The sequence below is a fragment of the Pseudonaja textilis genome, chromosome 2 (genome assembly GCF_049901715.1).
Source record: "Pseudonaja textilis isolate UNSWEBS1 chromosome 2, rPseTex1.2, whole genome shotgun sequence".
NCBI lineage: Eukaryota > Metazoa > Chordata > Lepidosauria > Squamata > Elapidae > Pseudonaja > Pseudonaja textilis.
In genome coordinates, this window is record NC_141991.1 from 86,522,104 (window position 1) to 86,537,078 (window position 14,975).

The window sequence follows — 14,975 nt, forward strand, 5'->3', positions numbered from 1 at the left end:
CCACCACCCGTCGCCACTGCCACCTATTGCCACCTCCACATGCCCCATTTTTGCCCTCCATACACCCCATTTTTAGCTTCCACATGACCCATTTTTGGCCTCCGTGTGTCCTGTTTTCAGCCTGTTCCAGGTGGCGGGAATCCCTGCTGCTGCCGCCTCCCCCCACCGTCTGGAACAGGCCAAAACCGGAATGCACAGAGGCCAAAACCGGGATGTGCAGAGGCCGAAAATGGGCGCGTGGTGGTGGTGATAGCTGGCAGCGGCAATGGGCACCAATGGTGCCGACGTTCCCCACAGCCTGGGACAGCTGATCATCAGTATTCCAGAAGGCCAATCCAACTGCCAATCAGCTGCTCATGCTACATCATGTTGTGCTGAACATGACCAGGCTGTTTGCTATTTGCTACAAGGAGGCAAATTTCTGGGAGGCAGAGGATGAAGGGTGGAGGCTGAAGGGTGGGCAGGGCTTCAGCAACATGATGCTAGAATGCAAGCATCAACTCTTTTTTAGTAAGCTATCAACAAGTTTCTAGTATTTGATATGGCTCAATAGTGCTCCCCAAAACATCTGGTCAGTTAACTCGTACACAGAGAGATGAATAAAAGTTTTCGCGGGTACTGACATGTATGGTATTCAGCTTTGTTCAGGTATTTTCCCAGGTCATTATAGTTGTGCTTTGAGCGAAAAAGTTGTAGCAGCGTTTTGGCAGAACTCATCTGCCATCATCAGGCTTCTGTATTGTGTTATAAAGTCTGTGAGTCAGACTTTACAGTTGTTGAAGTCACAAACATTGTGTTGCTGTATCAAAGTCTGATCTGCCATCATCTAGATGGCAGCTAATCTCATCTTCCTGTATTGTGTTCAGTCTGTGAGTCAGGACTTTTACAGCTTGTCTGACTCACAAAAGCTCAACTGATGTAAGAAGTCTGCAACTGCACACTCAGAGAAGCCAAACCTGACAACGAGATAAGCCTTCCAGCCTGTTGGCATGAACAGACGAGATACCTCTGAAAAGGACACCGGCAAGCTGACTTGCCTACACTTAATATAATGTCAACCACAAGCTTCCATGTGATGTGACCGTGGACCAGAATGCACTGCAGCATCACTACCCACTTCAAACCCCTCTGAGCACATGAAGCAAACCGACACCCACTATGAAGATGCAGCAGGACCACAACTAGAAGCCAAACAGCAGTCACAACTCTCAAGCAACTAAGACAACCTGAGCACAACCAAGCCCCACCTGAACAGAACACGCCTCCAACAATCAGAACACGGCTATATCAAGTCCCACCCCATAGTTAGGAGAACAGCTGCAATCTGTAGAAGCCAGACGAAAAAGCCTAAGATGAATGAGACTCACATTATATACTTGATAGGAGGAACCAAAGATCCACAACAAACCGGAACCTCAGAAAACAAATATATATATATATATATATACTATATTATATGTATATGTATATGTATATGTATATGTATATGTATATATGTATATATGTAAATATGTAAATATGTATATATGTATATATATATATATATTGTTTGTAACCTTTTTAAAAATTATTTTTGTTGTGTTTTGGGTTTCTCATTGTATTCCTTTTTAGATTTTAACTTTGTCATTAAGACTCATATATAATGAGATAGACAGCTAAATAAAATTATCAAATGAATAAAATATAATAATTATTATATTGTCCTGCTAGTACATTATGGGATGAAAAGATAACTAAAACTCAGCTGTCTGGAGAATGAGTAAATAGAAAATGCTATATATCATCTTTGCCATTGGAAAATAATTTATTTTCAAGCTTAAGGACACCTATGTTATCCACCTGACTAACTTGACTGAATCTTCCTTTGTTGCTTGCCATATTTCAATAGCTATTCCATCAGTTCCTGTAGCCTTCTAATTTGGTAAATGGCCAGAGTGCTGAACTATATTAGAGGTTCTTGAAAGTAATTATCTTCTAAGGAATCTTGGATGTTGACATCTCTACTGTATAGTGTTTTCGTATATCCCTTCCATCTTCCTTTTATCTCCTCTGAATTAGTTACATCTATTAGCACTCTTTACCATACCAATTTGAGATTGGAATCTTCTGGGTACAGAGATTTTTTTTTTTTTTAAAAAAAAACTTCCCTTGTTTTTCATGTCAGCTTCTACCTTCAATGTCTTTACAGATGTTGTTGTAATACTGCTTCTTGTCTCCTCTAACAGCTCTCTAGTTAAGTTCCATTCAGAGGTTTTTATCTTTCTTGACTTTGGCTTCTCTTCTCTTCTTGGCAATTCCCACGGTTTCTTTTGACATCCAGATTGCTTTCTTTATTTTTGGCAGTCTCCTTTCACATTCATCTTTAACAACTTATTTTAAGTTCATTCCATAATTCCTGCAGTTCTCTATCAATGAAGTTCAGGACTTCAACATAATTTTTAATGTTCTCCTTGAAAAATACTTGATATATGTTCAAGAACATATCATGGAAACTTTCTTCTTTAGCTTAAGTTGGAGCTTTTACATGAGCATTTTATGATCTGTTCCATATTCAGCACCTGGCTATATCTTTGATACTATAACCGAACTTTTCCATCCTCTTTTAATAGTAATATAGTCAGCTTGAGTTCTAAATGCTCCATTTGGTGATGTCCATACAGTATATAGAGGTATTGGCTATTTGAAGGCAGTGTTAGGTATCAAGGAATCACTGGAGTGGCAGAAATTGGTAAGTTGGTCTCCGGCTTCATTTTGGTTCCCTAAGCCAAACCATTCAACTACATTGTCCTCTTTCCTGTTTCCAATTTTGGCAATCACAAGCAGCACATCCTATTTGCATCTTCTGTCAATTTCAAATAGAACCTGATCACAGAAGTCATCAACTTTCTCTTCTTCTGACTCACTGATTGGAGCATAAACTTGAATAAAAGGATTGTCCATGAAATCTAATTAATATTATTCATGTCATTGATTGCATTGTAGTCATGTTCTGTTCATGCTATACTCATTCTAACTATAAAAGCAAAACTTTGTTCTTTGTTTTTCATGGCCAGAGTAATAAACAGTGTGAACCAATCCCAGTCCCTCTTAATTGATTCATGTCTAAGTCAATTTGTAGTTGTTTTAGTTCATATGTGTTGAGCTTTCCTGTGTTCATGTTTCTTACGTTCCATGATCCTACTATGATTCTAACTTTTCAGCTTGGGAGGGTTTTTTTTTTCCTGAATGGCAACATCAGCAGGTAGTTGCAAATGCTTTACTCTAGCCATGTCATGGATGCATTTATAACATGGCCAGGGTACTCAACTCTTCCTCGGTAGCATATTCAGTGCCATCATCCAGCACTAAATAGTAAATTATTCTACCCACATAGTTCTCTTACAGAAGTGACTACTGCCTTCTCCTGGGTAGTATAAATTGATTCTTTTGCCACTGTCACCAAAATAATCATCTGCTGTGAAAGATGGTGTTCACAGAAGGGGAGCTGGTATGAGGGATTACACTGAAGCAGCGATTTCCCAGGAAGGAAGAAGCACATTCCAGAAAGGAGGAGAAGGCAGCACTGCCAGAAACTGAATAGGAGACAGAAGAAGAGAGTAAGGATAGCCATTCCTTAAAATCTCCCAGAGTATATCCGTGAGGATGAGAGAAATAAGGGTTTAGTCTGGGAAGATTCTGTTTGTTGTGTGTAAGCAAATAAAGAACTCTGGTTGAATTGCTCTACGTCGTTCTTGGGCTTATCTTCCTCTGGCAATTTCCTATATAGTTGTTGCCCAACACTGTTTGGGTACCTGCTTCCTTTACTGGATACCTACATGCCTCTTTCCCATTACACTATTGATAGTAAAGCTAAAAATACATTGTGATTCTGCTGGGATGCTCTCTGTCAGAGGAAGCAACAAATGAACCGGTGCATTGTATTCAAAATAAAGCATTTTTTTTAAAAAAAACACATCTAAGAACATACATCACATTATAGCTTGTTCCTCCTATAATTTAAAACCCATTAACATCTGAAAATGGTTACTGTGTCCTACTCAGTCACTTCAGGAAAAGCTGAAATAAAAAAGGAATTTATCCCCAAGAGATTTATGCGAGCAATGTGTATTAATTGCCAAGGTTCCCAAAAGCTGTGATACTTTAATACCGGCTATAAATGATGCTTGCTTTCTCTTTCTCTTTCCCATAGAGCCATAGTAACTAATTGCCTTCCAAAGATCTAAGATGGCGGGGGGTGTGTGTGTGTGTTGTGGCAGTCAACAAGCACGGGAGTTGCTATCAGATCAATTCACTTTAGTGGACTTTGTGTGCTTCTCTCACAATAGAAGAGAGAAATCCAGTGATGTGTAAGCTGGTGGTAGAAATTCTAGGTAGAAAATCCATACCCTCACATTGCTTGTAAAAATAGTTACAACAGCCTTACAGCCGTTTTAAAACCATTGTTTTTTCATAAATACTCTTTGCCTAGTACTGAAAGCATGACATTATATGCCAAAAGAGCTCTTCATGTCCTTTTTAAGAAAAGAGTATTCAGTAAATATTTCTCTTTTTTGTTAAGTACCCTGTCATTTGTTACCGTGATAAGTACACTATTATCTAAATAAATATTGAGTAACACCAGAAAAGTCATTCATGAAAGCAAGAATGTAATTCTACATAAAGAAGTATTTTTTCCAAGAAAAGAACAGGTATTACTCATAGGAATCTGAATGTGAAATATGAAACTAACATAGTTCTACAATCAGAATTGTAATCTTAGCTGAATAAGGAAAACTCACATTCACAGTGCAGGCTTGGCAAGCTGAGGTTCAAATTTACTTCTATTTTACCCCCACTGTCTTTGTCTGGATCATCTACATAGAGTTCATTCACACTGCAGGGGAGAAGAAAATAAGTGGTGTCATTTTTAGAAGATATTAAAACAAAACTTTATTTGAATGAAATGTGCCAAGGACATTTGTACTGAAAGAGAAATAAACTTTGCTGTAGGACTGAGCTATGCAGGTTCAAAAATATAATTACACCACTCTTCAAAACACTCATGTTGTCTCTCTAGAACACATGCAGAATGCAGAACAACTGACCTAACAATAGTTTCAAAGGTAATGTATTTAAGTAATGAGAAATGATGTACTTTTTATGTGATTGCGCTGTTAAATAACATGAAAGTTCCTAATGGCACAAATAAAAGTAGTTTCTAATCAGTTAAATAATTAGAGTGCGTATCTTCTCAATAAAAAAAACAACAACAGAATATAGTCACAATGAATAGAAATCAGATTCAAGCTTAGACATGTTAGTAATTAGACAAATTGATACTCTTTCTTGGCTTCCAATTAACAAAATTATGTTCAAAATAACAGTTTTTACATTACATGACCAAATATGAACAATTTCTTTCCAGGCCGGTTTCAGTTTCATTCATTTAGGCTAAATAAGTCCATTTTAAACAGATATCCATTATTCAATTTTACAAATAGAAGGGCATTATTTAAAAGTTTAGAGGTGGCACATTTTTTTTTTCCAAATAAGCTTCATTTCAGTGTTTCTCAAGGTCAGAAACTTTAAGATGTGTGGACTTCAACTCCGAGAATTTCTCAGCCAACAAACTGCCTAAAATTCTTTTTAAATTCCTGAAGTTGAGAAAGACTGTTCTATACATGATGTATGTGAATGGAATGGAGTAAATAGACAACTTGGCCCTGCCTTCCTCAAAATTATTATGATTTCCAGTTATGTTCAGCAGCATGGCTATGAACCTTACTATCTGGAAACTGTGGAACAGGAAGTGGGAACAGTGGACTCAACAATTCCCTTATGTTCCTGTTCTCATATGTGTTACATCATTAATGTCTGTTCTCATCATTCCAAAGATTAAATAATATGCAGATGTTCCTAAGAAAAAAAAATAGGCCAAGATATGCAAGTGGTTCTAGGATTAAGTAATAATAAGATTTTCTTAGTAAAAAGGAAGCGACAGATACACAGGGCTTCTTATTAATGAACTATATTCCTTAATTTTTATTTTAAAATACAATTTTACTTTAACAATTGCAAAAATGGCTTAATCTGATATGCTTCTCGCATAATCCTACAAATGACTAATAATGTACCTAATCATCACATAAAAGAGAACACTGAAGATTAACCAAAGTCTGTATTAGCATATTTTCACCAATTACGCCCTTTCCTGGATCAGTGGTCCCTACTCACGGTAACTCATGCCTTGGTCACTTCCCATCTTGATTATTGCACTGCGCTCTACATGGGGCTGCCCTTGAAGAGCATCCGGAAGCTCCAGTTGGTGCACAATGCAGCAGCCCTCGTGGTTTTATTTAAACCCCGGTGTGCACATGTATCACCTTTCCTGCAGGAGCTGCATTGGCTGCCAATTTGCTTTTGGGTGCAGTTCAAGGTGCTGGTTGTCACCTTTAAAGCCCTTCATGGCTGGGTCCGGGTTTGCTGAGGAAACATCTCTTGCCAGTGACATCTACTCGACCCATTAGAGCAAGGAGGCAGGTAATGCTGCGGGTCCCACCCCTGAGGGAGATACACCTGTGAAGGGCCTTCTCTGTGGTGGCTCCATCTCTCTGGAACATCATTCCCCCAGAGATTAAAATGGCCCCCTCATTAATACTGTTCTGAAAGGCACTAAAGACCTGGTTTTGCTAGCGGGCTTGGGGAACCCAGAGAGGGGTGGAACCCATCAAATGGCTAGTGTGATCCGCTGTCATCGGGGAGCGGGGTGGGAGTTGGTTTTTGTTTTTGTTTTGTTTTGTTGTTTTCCCAAATTTTGCTCTATTGTACTTTACTAATTTATTTGATTCTTTTTGTGAGTTCTTATTATTTGTATTTTTTGTTTTAAATATGATTTTACATTGCGTAAGCTGCCTTGAGTCGCCATGGGTGAATAGGCGGCAATATAAATCAAATAAATAAATATTAAATTGAAACAGATTGGCTGCACTCTTCTTATTAATAGAATAACTGAATTGGAAAGAATCTTAGAAATTTTCTACTCTAACACGTTGCTCAAGCAGGAGACCCAATACCATTTCAGATAAATGGTTGTCCAATCGCTTCTTAAAACCTCCAGTAATGGAACATCCTCAATTTTTGAAGCCAAGCCATTCAACGGATTAACTGTTCTGTCAGGAAATTTCTCCTTATTTCTAGGCGGGTTTTCTCCTTTATTAGTTTCCATCCATATAATTTATATACAGATACAGTATGGTTTGCCCTGCATATGTAAAACAAAGATTGTGATTTGTTCCAAAGAAAACAAGTTAGAAAATGAAAGCAACTTTTTTTCTCTAGGTTTCGTTTTTCCGATATCTCTGGTTCACACAGCACATTAAACCAATCCACAGGTGGAGTTTTCTGTAAGTATAGTTGTTTACACCCAATAAAAGGAGGAATCTGTAGATATTGTTTGACTTGATACAATAGATGTTTTGTTTAAAAAGAATAAAAGGACATGCTCATGACATATAAAGCAGAGTCGCAAATGAAGTTGCTTAGCATAAAGGATAACTAATCAACTATCCATGAAGTTCAGTTCTCATCCAATTCATCCTAGTCATTCCTCTTTCCCAGCAATTAATTCCTGAGCTCATTCTGCAATTGCTTGCTTTCCCTACATTCCACCACCACCACTTCTAACTGTTTTGCATTTTTCTTTCTTTTCACATTCTTATTTATTTTTATTTATTTATTTGGTTTGTCAATTGCTTACAAGATAATAGGTGTAAGTAAAAACATAGTTATGAATACATGCTATTCTTGGTAGAAAGATATATAACATGGTTTTTCAAGATTAGCAGGAAAATATTTTACTGGAGCAAGTGGGCTAAAGATGGATAACATGAAAGCAAGTATACAATGGAACGGAACACGGGTTCTGTGTTCAGAAAAACATGTATTGTTCAGATGCTAAGATTATATTATTATTTAGCTTTTGGATGGTACATTCCAAATGGAGCAACACGTTTTAAGCTATTCCTGAAAGATAGTGAAGCGTCAGGTCATCAAGTTCAGAATAGCTGCATTTCAAGACAATGTGCTACACTCAATCTATTGCTTGGCGACCCTTCCTTAAAATTGATCCATAAGGCAGATGGTAAGCATTAATCAACCCTTTGTTGAGATGATTCATAAATCTGATGCAGAAGGGAGGAACATGTCTACTCATGGATGATCTGGTTTCATGTTCCTTCGTTGCAGCTGCCAACAGGCAGAACTAAGCTTTCCATAGAGTTTATCACTGGCTGATTACGTAGTTACTTAGGATTAAGTAATATAGTTCTTCAAGTTCCCAGGAATGATCCCAGTCAAGAGAAGCATAAATCCTCATAAGCAGTGCACCTATCCTTATTAGTACCGTAGTGCCTCCTGAGGTATGCCACGTATGAGACTGCCTGTTTCACAAGGAGGACTCACTACCCTTCTCCCCATCTCCTCCTGGATCTGTGAGGCACGCCTGTCCTGTCAGTTATAATCTGTGAAACAAACAAAGCTGTCAAAGACAGTCAAGCTTTGCAGGTTTTATACTAACACCACCTTGAAGTAAATTTTTGTATTAAAACACCCTTGCTGTCCTCTTTAGGGAAAAAAACCCCTTGGCTTTTGTAGAAGATACTCTAAAAATATGCATGATGGGCTAATAATACAGGTTTGATTTGTGGTTCTTTACTACACAGTACAGTTAGTCCTTAATTTACAACCACAATTGAGCTCAGAATTTATATTAGTGAGTTAAGTCAGGGCTGTCAAACTCGTAGCCTGCCAGGGGGGATGCTGCAACAGTCATAAGTGTGAAAAATTATCATGTCACTTTTTTCAGTGCCATTATAACTTTGAAGAGTCACTCAGTGGTCTGTTGTAAGTAAAGGACTACCTATATATACCTTTTATTCCTTTACTATTATTTTTTTTTAGAAGAGGTAATACTATGCTTGAGTGGGATCTTGAGTTTCTTCCACAGAGTTTCTAAACTTGCTACTCCAACATCTTAGCTTTCTATCGTCATCTCATCTGTTGCTGTAAGTATACCATTTGCCCCCACCCAAAAGAAGTAATTGGCAGCCCTGGGAAACAATTGTTCTTCTTCATGATACGTTCTTCAAAGTCTTCACCACTTTTAAGAAGAGGAGAAAAAACTTCCTTCCAATTTTACCTAATTATATTGTAATTTGTCACCCTTCCTCTTTCTCAAACAGCATTGAGAAAGTGTCACAATAGATGGGTTAGACTTCCATGGCTGGTGTCTATCAGGCAGTGCTAAGGCTTCAGAATTTAGTTTTCTGATGTTTTGCCAGAAATCGTCAGAAGGAATGGTCCGCAGAATTGAGTAAGGACAGTCTGCGCTTCTGTCTCCTCAAATTTTTATGCTCTTTTTATATGAAGATAGGTGTAAATTACCCTTGAAGTAATTTGAAGCTCTAGTATATAAGACGGGTAATATGTACCGGGGTGGGATTCTACCAGTTTGCACCAATTTGCTAGAACCGGTTGTTACCATTCTAAGCAGTTCGGAGAACCGGTTGTTAGAAGAAATTATTGGCCTAATCCTGTAAGGAAGGCAGAAAGGAAACATTCTGGTGCTGCTTACAGAAACTGTCTTTCTGTTAACCCTTATTACATTCTTGGCAGGACTAGACTTCCTGTCTCAGGAACTTCTCTGGAGTTTTTTTCCCCTCCTTTGCTGGTACTTTGCTTGTGTGGAGTGACCATTCAAAGTTACAATGGCACTGAAAAAAGTGACTTATGACCCTTTTTCAAACTTATGACTATTGCAGCATCCCCACAGTCATGAGAGGCCAGGCGAGGAGATGGTGCCTCGATGTGAGTGATATTGAGTTGGCCATGCCCAGCCAATATTATGACCACCAAGCCACGCCCACCCAGTCACATGACCACCAAGCCACACCCACCAACTAAGCCATGCCCACAGAACTGGTTATTAAAAAAATTGAATCCCATCCCTGATATGTACTATGAGATAACACAAGCTTTCCAGTTCACCAATGCAGAAGTCCTCAGCTGGAGAAGGTAGCCTGTCTGCTGATGCCTCATCGTAATAAGAAGCTTTATTGCCACTGCTCCTCTACCAATAATGGCAGAAAAGGGGAGTTTGAAGTAGGTTAGGGAATGCTTTAAGGAATGTTATAATCAGTCTGATCTTTCTTCCAACAAAGGAGAACCTTCTCCTCACATATTTAAGAAGAAAATATAATTAAAAATAACCCCTTTAATGAAATATAATTAAAAATAATTATTTTGACTAAAGATAAAAAAGGGGGCAGAGATAAAAATTAGATCAAACTTCCTACATAGAATAAACCAGACTCTTCCTGATTCCCTCTATTCGTGTATGTGTGTGTGTGTGTGTGTGTGTGTGTGTGTGTGTGTAAAAGAGATGGATGGTGGGATGGAGGGGAAGAGAGAGATAGAAACAGAAAGAGAGAAACATGCATGACATTATTGCAGAAATGCAATTTATATCTGGTACCAGACATTAACAAACAACTACTGCAAATAACATCTTTTTGTTGTCATTGTGATTAAGCACTGCTGCTGCTGCTGCCTCCAACATGTTTGTTAGTATCTCAACTTCTTAATACTTGCTCTTGTGATTCTCTGCTCACTCATAGTTTAGCATAAGGAATTAGCTTCTGAAGTAATCAAAATGTAGGTTAAAAAAAGGATACAGCATTGCTTAGTTATTTTAAGATTTAAGATGCACTCAAGATCTTTGTCACTTCCTCTTTGACCAGTCCCAAGAATGTTCAAAGCATACTGGCCTACTATGGAAGGAACTGCAGTTCTCAAATCAATATAAAATAAAATGGAGGATAGAGACGTCAACATTCATTTGAGTCAGCCACTATAATTGGCACTATGGCACTCAGTCTTCTGTTTCCTGTTAACCCACACACATACATGACGGGGATGAACAGTCTAACCTTACCACTTCAACAATTTCGCAACACCTTTCATTAAAGTATCTCAAAAGTGTTGAGCAAGCATTAATTACGCTGAGGAAGTAGACAGTCAAATATGATTCTCAACTTAAAGCATAGCATAATGAGGAATACAAACAAGATTATTTGTCAAATGTTTGCCAGTCATAGTACTGAAAAAACAAACCAGAGACAAACGAACTAGTTAGTCAAACAATTAAATCATACTCCCCTTATTAGAACAGTTAATACTTGCTCTAAGCCAATGCTTTTCAAATCATTTTCTAGACTCTTGAGATTCTTCAAAATCTTTTCAGAGATTTTTCAACTTTGAATATTAGAGCTGGGGAAAAGCTCTCTACAAGAAAATTTGCCCACCAGTACTTATCTGTTTCTACAATATGTACAGGGGAAAAAGAGACCTTCTCAAGCTAGCCATGGTCCAGACATGAGGATAAATTATTAGTTATTGTAGAGAAGAACTGAAGAGCTGAAATCCACATGTCTGAAGGCTCCCAGGTTGGAATAACCCAATGTATGACATATCCCAGATATACGGTACGTTTCATTTATACAGCAACAGAAAGCATATGCTCATTCTATACTTACCAAAATAAAATGTGGCTTCCAAAATTACACCTCCAAATGCCTTGTGTCATACAAAAGTGAATGGCAGGCATACACATATTCTCAGTCACCAAAAAGGAAACTAGTGGGAAAGAGTTACAACAAGTTCACCTAGGTAAGAGGAAGAGGCAGATACACTATGCTAGCCATGACGGCAATTCTACTAATTATATGTACTGTAATTGACATGTGCCAGAGGGGCTACAGCCCAACAGCCATATTGCACCTAAAGATTGGAGCTCAGGAATACCAAGTCAAAAAACTTGCCAGTTCTCATGGATCAGTCCACTCCAGGAATCAGAAAAACACCCAGAGACAGCAAAAGAGCAAGTAGCATAAGCATCAAACATTTCTGCAACGTGGTTGAACCTCCAAACAGATCAGACAGCAGGCTACTTCAACATTAGCAATCTTTTGATGGCCAGAGCAGCTCTACGTGATGTCATCAACATCAATTTAAAATCTAAATTCCGGTATTATCACAGAGATCAAGAAGAGATTAGCTGCCTTCCATAGTAAGGACACACAAGTCTGATCTCCCTTCTCTCCATTGCTAGAATCACAGTGAGAGAACTAAGGTGGATCAGATTTGTTGATATTTTGAAGATGAGCCCCAATAAGGCAAAGGAGACAAGAAATGGTCTATTGTGTCAAGCATAGCAGCTCAGGGCCCTAAAAGTGAAAGATTTTTGTTGGGTCTGATGTATTCACCTGGAACATGGAAGATTCGTCCTATTCCCATTCCTCTAGTTGAAAAAGGCAGTGCGTCCAAAGCTAATTATTGATATCCCTCACCTACCAACCTCGAAACAGACCAGCAACTCTATCATGATCATAAAGTGGAACACGCACTTGACTTATGTTGCTAAGTCTGGCTATGATCATGAAGCAAATCATTAGCAGCCATTAAGCATGACCATGACCTGTGACTTCCTGCTGGCTTCCCCATCAACAATGCTTGTTGAAAGCCAACTGTGAAGGTCGCAGTTGTCAATCATGTGACCAGGGGGTGTTGCAGCCATTATAGATGCATGCCAATTGCCAAGGACCTAAACTGTGATCACGTGACTGCAAGGATGCTGTAATGCCTGCACGTTCAAGGACCAGTCGTAAATAATCTTTTTCAGCACCATCCTAATTTCAAACTTTGGCTAAACAAGCAGTCAGAAAAGGGAGCAAGTAAATCAGTAAACCAGCTCATTCCAGAATAAATGGAATGTGAGGAGAACAATGGACCCTTACTTCCAGAAAATCATTAAGTGAATTCTATTCTTTTCCATTGTCTACCTATTCTTGACATTCTTCACATTCATGAGAAAAAGGAAAGAAGAGAAGAAGGAAAGAACTGAAGATTGAGACAATCAAACATCATGAAGAAACATGTCAATAGGAAGAGGAAAAAACAGTTCCACAGCATCAGAGATGTGCTAAAAGAGTATATGCTCAGAACTTCAGCTTTCTATGTGCAATCCAAAGCAGCAGAATCCTTGTATCCTACAAAGAAGCAAAGACAAGAGGGGCCTGATACATTCCTCATAGAGTTCAGGTCTTTTTCATATTATGATTTTGCGCAAACCAGTTCCACTGTTCACATCAAAGATGGTTTAACACTCACTTATGAGTAGTTATATTTAATAAATCACCAAGAATACTTACTAGTTTGCAGTAAGTACATACCAGCTTGCAGTGTTCTTGGCAAGGTTTTTCAAAAGCGGCTTTCACTGTCTCCTTCCTGGGGTTGAAAAAGAGTGACTGGCCTAAGGTCACCCACCTGGCTTTGTGCTTAAGACATGAATAGAACTCGTGGCCTCCTGGTTTCAGCTTGACGCCTTAACCACTATGCCAAATTGGCTCAATATTTATTGTGTTAAGAGATTAAAACTGAGAATATTTATTATGTTTGTTTGAATTCATGCACCTCCTGAAGGGATCTCAGGGATCCTCAAAACACACTTTAACAACTGCTGCTATAAAAAAAATGCTCCTAAGGAATCACAAGGTACTCTTCACTTGCCAATACAAACCTTAGAATGTCATCCCAGATTTCACCCTGAGATAATAACAAATGTGTGTATCAAAATAGTCCATCCAGGAAATCCTCTTTACTGATGAACAACCTGTATTCCATCCAAGGATGTCACAGAATAAGGCATCATCAGGCCTGATTTGTATATCAATAGTCCCAGAGGACTGAAGGGAGGAGTTTACACATCCAGTGGAATGCAGAAGAGACAGAATGCTGAACAAGCCCAGGAAACAGCACCACTCAGAGTAAGTAGTTGCACCTGTCTTTTCTCTATTGGACCAAACCTGGTGGTACAGACACCATGACCCTCCTCCCTCAACTTCAGCAGAAGTCAAGCATTAAGTGACAGCAGTACTAACTGAAAACAAGGATATACAGGTAGTCCTCAACTTACGACCACAATTGAGCCCAAAATTCCTCCCCCCCCTGGTTTCTGTTACTGCTGTTGAAGTTCTATGTACAGACAGTCGCAATCACAAGTGAGCCCAAAGTTTATATTGCTAAGTGAGACATTTGTTAAGCGAGTTTTGCCTCATTTTACCATTTTTCTTGTCACAGTTAAGTGAATCTGGGTTCCCCTTTGACTTTGCTTATCAGAAGGTTGCAAAAGGTGACCACATGACCCTGGGACATCGCAACCGTCATAAATGTGAAACAGCTATCAACCATCCAAATGTAAATCACGTGACCCGGGGGATGCTAACCATGGGGTCACAAGTGTGAAAAATGGTCATAAGTTACTTTTTTCACTGCTGTTGTAACTTCGATTAGTGACCAAGCCAACGGTTGTAAGTCGAGGATTACCTGTAAAGAAATCCTTGCCCTCAACTCTGAAAGAAAAGATTGACTCACTGCAGAGATTTCAGTCTGACCTTTGTGGAAGCAGGACACATACAAGAAAATAGCCAATGGAATTCCCAATACAGAAGCCTGAAATAGGAAAATGTCTCTCAAACTGACATCACTATCTCCTAAGTGAGTATGTGACTGCAAACATTTTGGTGCATCTAGAACAGGGGTGTCAAACTGGATTTCTTCGAGGGCTGGATCAGCATTGTAATTCTTCTCTGTGAGCTGGCCGGGAGGGTGGGGAGAGACTGGATGGATGGCCTCCTGCTGGCCAAAACAGGGTGTAGGGGTGTGTGCATGGTCTCCCCACGCCTCGTTTTCAGCTGGACAGCCTCCTGCAGTATTTTGCTGGCCAAAACGGGGCACGAGGGGGCCACCCACCCTGTTTTGGCCAGCAGGGTGCTGCAGGAGGCTGTCCAGACCAAAATTGGGACGTAGGGAGGCCACTAGCAGAGGCACCGTGGGCCGGTCCTTTTCTATTTCTAGGCCGGCCCTGTGGGCCAGATTTAAGC

General features: G+C 39.2%; 1 protein-coding gene across 2 annotated transcripts in view; it reads right to left on the reverse strand.

Annotated features, from left to right (window-relative positions):
• Positions 1-14,975, reverse strand: part of ERGIC1 (endoplasmic reticulum-golgi intermediate compartment 1) — a 77,009-nt gene that overhangs the window by 17,971 nt on the left and 44,063 nt on the right. For both annotated transcript variants that reach the window (XM_026696382.2, XM_026696381.2), the window contains exon 4: positions 4,779-4,873. In XM_026696382.2, the coding sequence (XP_026552167.1) occupies positions 4,779-4,873 (95 nt within the window). The remainder of the gene's footprint in view (positions 1-4,778; positions 4,874-14,975) is intronic.